We start from the raw sequence: 6,498 nt of genomic DNA, 5'->3' as shown, positions 1-6,498 counted from the left end.
AATCCACTTGTTTCTATTAAGCGGTATTAGAGTCATACCTTAATCTGTAAATGTCGAACAAAGAAGTTATGAGTTTCGAAGATGTAGTCATAGAAAAGATCCATGATAGAGTTCTCCAAGACTAGTAATATGCTCGAGAGAAAGATGGGTCGTTTAGAATAGTCCTATATCGAGTTCTAAAGAATGAACGCATACGGGATATGCAACGACGACTGGGTCACCCGACGCTCCCTCAAAGTCGAGGTTTCGAGAGAGACAAGCGCAGCAGCAGCCACAGCCACTTGAGAGGCTTGGAAGAGGCAAGGAATCATTTATGGAAGGTTGGTAAAGGAAAGTAAATACAGAGAGTTAATGCACGCGCTATGCTATACTTTTGTGGTGTGGGTCAAAGTCTGGTCACGCGCAAAGACTCCATCTTCTTCTTCTACAATGGGTCTTCCTAATTTGATTACTAAACCTTATTTAATTCAAATTAATTGGAGATTAACTTATTTGACATCTTCTAATCGCAATGGAATTACCAATAAAATGAATTAATTAGAATTAATCTCGTTGACAAATAAGGTCAAAACGTGTTGCTATATATTAAACTACTCCATTTTAATATGTTTTGTTTTTTTTTATTGTAATTGACAATTTCATGTGGTCTACCCAAACACTTTGACTTTTGTTTCTTCTTCTTATGATCCCAACATTTAAATAGGTTTGTGTTAATAGAAGATTTTTTTTTTTTTTTTTTTTTTTTTTTGAATTTTAGAGCTTATGATAAAAAGTGGTACAAAATGTCTAATGGGTTTTTAGGTGGGTGAAGACATGGGTAATTATTGAATAAACGATGACGACGACGACGAGACGTGATATTGCAGGTCATACGAGTGTTTTTAACATCACAGGTGTAAAGGAAAGGTTGACAGAGGGTTATGGTGGTCGAGATTTGAACGAAGGAGCGATGGAGGAAAAGGTTGAAAGGTTTAGAGAAGAGAGAGAAAAAGTAGATAGAAAGATTGAAGGAGTCAAGCGAGGAAGAAGAATCCACAGGTCAAATTCGAGTTGGACACCTATACCCATCTGTAGCAACCCACGACCCATGCATGTTAAGCAACCCACAACCCGCAATCCAGTTCGGTTCAGCAGACTTGCACGACCTAGCAGGCGCCCGTGTCATATGTTTGATATGCTTGATAAATTGTGTTATGTTATGTTATAATATGTTATGATGTACTATGACATGAATATGTTTGACTATGACATATTATGATATGTATTGAAATGAGAAATTTTATGATACACCCCCCTAAGTGATGTTATGAATGATATGATTTATGAACGCTTATGCATGTATATTATCGAGTTTAATATATGAGGACTGAATGAGATTGTGCTATATGAGTTTAATATACCGAGTTTACATAGGGACCTCACGCATAATTGTATGTTCATATGAATAAGAATACTTTACATTTATGATGAGTACGAACATGTATACTATGTGATTGAAATGACCATCATGCTTGAAATGGTGCACAACAGTTGTTGTACCTCCGAGTGTTCAGCTACAACCTAGAGGAGCTAGCCCAACTAGCTGGCCCATGAAGAATGCAAGCTCGTCTGATGGGTCCATACTCGCACGTGTGGGTCGTATATATAGAAGTACTACATATCCAACTTGCTCATAAACTAATTTTAAAATTTATTTGAAGTATAGAGGGTATTTATTTTTGAAAAGAAATATGAAAAACATAAACAGATATAACAGGTCAGCATGGAAATATCCGACGTGGCAAGGACATAACAATGACATATACGGTATTCCAAGATTTGGGGTTGGACACTTTCAACACTGAAACAATGGATTGCTGAATGAGTTTTATAAAGACATTTTCAAACCTAAACCCTTTATATATACATTACCTTTTCAACGCTCTTCAAACCCCAACACCATGGCTGAAAGAAAACACCTTCAACTCCATGGCCACCGCCCCTCCGCCCTCAAAATCTCCAAACACTCCCACAATATCAAAAAGCTGCCGCAGCTCCCCCCACCACCACCGCACCACCGCCCTGTCATAATCTACACCGACTCCCCCAAGATAATCCACACCAATCCTACCCAATTCAAGGAATTGGTCCAACGTCTCACTAGCTGCCAATCTAATAGTCCTGATACTCATCCGGTCCAATCCAAGACAATATCAATATCTATGTCGATGCAAACGAGTAGTACCGAACAAGGAATGGAGAGTGTAGGTCGTTTCCCAACCGGGATATTACCGCCGATGCCGGAGTTTCTACTGCCCGTCATGCCGACGCAGCCGTCGGCGTCAACTGATCTCAGCTCTCTCACCCACTACTTCCAAGACAGCTCCATAGCTCCTAATAATTTTGCATCGTCGCTAGATTTCTTCGACAACTTCCCTGATTTTCATTAACTAATCTCAATTTTCATCATTAATTATGGCATAATTGTATTGTACGTAAATTAATTCATATCTCATAAAAAAAAAAATTGAATCTTTCCTAGAGAGAGAGAGAGCTTTGACTTTTTTTAAAAAATATATATTATTTAATATAAAAGTCAAACAAGTAGAGAGAAAATTCAACTTAAGAAGGCCGCCAATGATAATTTTTGAAAGGGGAAACAATTATGAGTTCTTCAAGTCCGCCGTCGGGTTCTGGATCGGATCCCCTGCCGCTAAAACAGCCCCAAATACTCCAAATCTCCAAACAATCCCGGAATATCAAGAAGCCTCCACTGCCGCCGGGAGCCACCAAACCCCGGCCGCCGCTCCTAACGGTCGAAAAGAAGACCGAAACCCCACCCTCCTACCACCCTTTTCCTCCTCCTCCTCCCTCTTCTTCGACGGTCCGGCCGGCGGGAGTCATGCCGTTGCCGGGTTCTTCCGATTACAATATTATTGCTCCGCCGTTGCCCATGTTCAAGACTCCTCCACCCCGCCTTTACTACAGACCCGAAATTCCAGACTCCGACGCCGACGCCGACTAATTTCATTTCTTGTAACTCACATTTTATTTTATTTTCTTGAATTCCCTTCTCCATTTTGTATAATAAATCTACAAATTGGTGCCAACACGTCGTGTGATTGAAAGTCCGAGAAACATAGTGGAATCAAAAAGTCCAATATTAATTTCACAAATTTAATTATAAGGTAAATTATTTACTAAAAATCCTAGAAATAAAGATAAAATTTTCTATATTTACATAAGGTAAAATTTGAATGATTTTAGATAAACTATAATCAGTAGTCTTTCATAGTAATAAAGATGAGAGCGTGTGATTCTTAACATAGTATTAGAGTTATGCACTTAATTTAGTCATGTCAATAGAATTCTCAAATTTCGAATAAAGAAGTTGTGAGTGTTTAAGGTATGGTAAAAAAGTGACTCAAAGAGGGCTCGTAAAAAAGAAGTGGAGCATCGAGGGTGTTTGAGGGGTTTATGATGTACTTTATTCGGATTTGATTTGATTGGGATTTTTATATATAACCATATGGCATCCTACAAAGGCAGCCAATTTGTTTAAGAAACCAAGGCGCATGGGTTCTTCAAGATTTTCTTCCGGCTTCTACCCACCGGGAAAATGGGTGGAGCAACCACTCCAAATCTCCAAGTACTCCCCGAGTATCAAGAAACCGCCGCTGCCGCCGTCTTCCGCCATTCCCCGCCAGGCGATCATAAAGTACAAGGTGAAGCCGAAGATCATTCACGTGAAAACCCCCGCTGAATTCAAGTACATTGTCCAACTTCTCACCGGCAGCCCCAATCATCCGCCGCCAGATCCTCTTGATTCACCTGTCCTCAGTCCTCCGCCGCCACCACCTGACCCTGTTGATGAATCTGTCCTCAATCCGCCGCCGTGTGAAGAAATCAGCATTTATGATTATGATTGGGAGGAGCCTTCATACCCAATTCCTATTCCTCCGGCCAATTTCAAGAACATTACGTCCTCTTACTATCCCATTCAATTTTCAAGACCCCTTTAGTTAGCTCGAGATTTTTTATTAATTAGGATTAGATTTGATTTAGTTATTTGGATTAAATTTGATTTAGTCATATCAGATTTGATTTGTTTTTCGATGCTATATGAAGTAAGAAATGAATCTGACATATTAATATGAACTAATATGAATATAATATACATATTTCGATGTTTCTATCTCCGTCAACATTTAAAAACCTTGCTCATAGGTAAAAGGAAAGTTTATAAAAAATTTCAAACATCGAAAAGCCGAAACCAAATCAATATACACGATTCAATGGAGATTGGCGTCAATGACAAATTTGATCGATGGTTCGGCTAGCTAAACTGACTCTTGGGGGTCGTTGAGGCCGAGATAGTTGACACGGGTTTTCTTTATCTTTTTCATCAGGAAAAAAAAGGCTTGATATTGACCCTTGGTTTCCTTGATGGCAGTAGAGGGAGTGGTGCTTCCCCTTTGAGGATCCTTGCAGCTTCTTTAGCAGTTGGCCTCTTTTCATGATTTGGATGCACACAGAGAAGTCCCACCATTAGAATTCTTTCCATTTCTACTACATTGTACTCTCCCATCAACCTTGAATCAGATGCTTCAATCAGTTTCCCCACTTCCCATTGATCCCAAATCCAACTGACGAGCACCGTCCCGTCTTCTTCTACAGCCCTCCGTCCCGACACAACTTCGAGCATTACCACACCGAAGCTGTAAACATCGGATTTGACAGTGGGAACACCAGAATAAACATATTCGGGTGCAAGGTATCCCATCGTTCCGGCTGGTATGGTTGCTTCTCTTGTTTTCGAACTGTGTTCGTATACTTCTGCTAGACCGAAATCCACTAGTTTGGCGTTGAACTCTGCATCAAGCATAATGTTGCAGGTCTTGACATCCCTATGAATGATTTGGTTCTCACATTCTTCATGAAGATATGTCAATGCAGAAGCAACCCCAAGAACTATAGACAACCTCTTCTTCCAAGGAAGAACAAATTGTGAATTGGAGTTGTTGTGAAGAAGTTCGGCAAGGCTTCCGTTGGGTAAGTACTCGTAAACAAGCATCAACTCGTTCGCCTCACAGCACCATCCATGAAGTTGAACCAAATTCTCATGTCTTAAGCTACCCGCCATTGTCGCGAACTCTGTGGTGAAAGGAATGCACTGGCAGTTGTTTGGCGTGCTTCGCTCGAATCGTTTAACGGCTACTTCTCCACTGGAAGAGAGAGACCCTTTGTAAACTGTTGCAGAACCACCTTCCCCAACAACTCTGTTCTGATTAAACCCCATTGTAGCCAACTTTATCTCCTGAAGAGAGAATCTCATTGGAACTCTGTTCATATGAACTTGAGAGGTTAGATGGGCTACTCTGCCTCTGGACATTCTACCTCTAAACTTCTTTATCAAAACATAACCAACAATTGCAACAATGCAGCAAACAAATGCAGCTAAACCTCCCAATCCAAGGGTCGTCTCCCCAATCTTCTTCCCCATACGAGCATCAACGACATGACTGCTATTGGTGCTTGAATCCTCCAATGAGCACATAAAACAGTCTCCTTCGTTAATGGCACCCACAGGACTCAAAGAAGGGACCAACCCAAAAGTTCTAAATAGCCATCTATCAACAATGTAAAGAGCAGAGCCCTTCCCATTGGAAGCAGAGAATCCCACATACATAAACTCCTTAAATTGCTTAGAAAGGTCGATCTGCGCAACCAGAAGAGGATTTGCGGGTCGAGTCTGGGAATACCCAACCCAGACCTGGATCATCTTAATGTCATCCCTGTATTCAATCCAAGCAGTAATCTTCCTGCCATTTTTCAAAGCAATGCCACTTGACCAAAAATCCACAGAAGTCAAAGAGGTAGGTGAGTTGAGATCAAGACCGAGATGATTGTCATTAATGTCGCCAAGATCAGGGTGGAAATTGGTGTCGAATTCAACAGCGACGAAAGAAAGGTGGGAATCAAGAGACGGGTCGGGAAGGCCCATGTGCCCAAGAGAGCGGCTGAAAGATTTGGTATCGGAGGTGATGAGAAAGGCGATTCCATCGGCAAAAGGGCAAAACGGGGTGGGGACAATGGAGAAGGAGAATCGAGAGGAGAAAGAAGCCGTGGAATTGGTGGAGAAATCAAGAAAGCGAAAAGGGTTTACGTAGAAGGCGGTTCCGACCCCGGAATGGGAATTCGAAGAAAAGGGAAGGCAGCTGTGTTCTTTAGTGAGAAGAATGGCATTGTTTCTGATATGGGCGTCACCTGAGAGCGTAAAGTTTTCACTGGACAAGAAAGAAAGGGAAAGAGGGGCGAAACTGGAAAGGATGAAGAAAAAGAAGAAATGAACAGAGAAGAACGTCGAATAATCCATAACTGAGCTTGCTCTGTTTGGCCGAGAGAGCGGGAAATCATAGGGTAGCATTTCCTTCCTCGTTCATATTTCTTTTTTTTTTTCTTTGTAAATAAAAAAAAAAGATATAACTTGTTACACTCAAAGAACAAGAATTAAAACAA

At 41.0% G+C, this 6,498-nt stretch overlaps 1 protein-coding gene across 1 annotated transcript; it reads right to left on the bottom strand.

The window, feature by feature from the left end:
• Nucleotides 1–4,262: 4,262 nt before the first annotated feature.
• LOC111486861 (L-type lectin-domain containing receptor kinase S.6) lies at nucleotides 4,263–6,450 on the bottom strand. Its single transcript, XM_023134006.1, has one exon. The coding sequence runs from the start codon at nucleotides 6,404–6,406 to the stop codon at nucleotides 4,385–4,387; it is 2,022 nt and encodes a 673-aa protein (XP_022989774.1). The 5' UTR covers nucleotides 6,407–6,450; the 3' UTR covers nucleotides 4,263–4,384.
• Nucleotides 6,451–6,498: the final 48 nt, after the last annotated feature.

Source organism: Cucurbita maxima, unplaced genomic scaffold, assembly GCF_002738345.1.
Source record: "Cucurbita maxima cultivar Rimu unplaced genomic scaffold, Cmax_1.0 Cma_Scf00012, whole genome shotgun sequence".
In the NCBI taxonomy this organism is placed as follows: domain Eukaryota; kingdom Viridiplantae; phylum Streptophyta; class Magnoliopsida; order Cucurbitales; family Cucurbitaceae; genus Cucurbita; species Cucurbita maxima.
This window is presented reverse-complemented; position numbering and strand designations above follow the sequence as displayed.

What these genes read in the sequence shown, in the direction of transcription:
- LOC111486861 (XM_023134006.1), bottom strand. Translation starts at nt 6,406, where the DNA reads ATGCTACCCTATGATTTCCCGCTCTCTCGGCCAAACAGAGCAAGCTCA.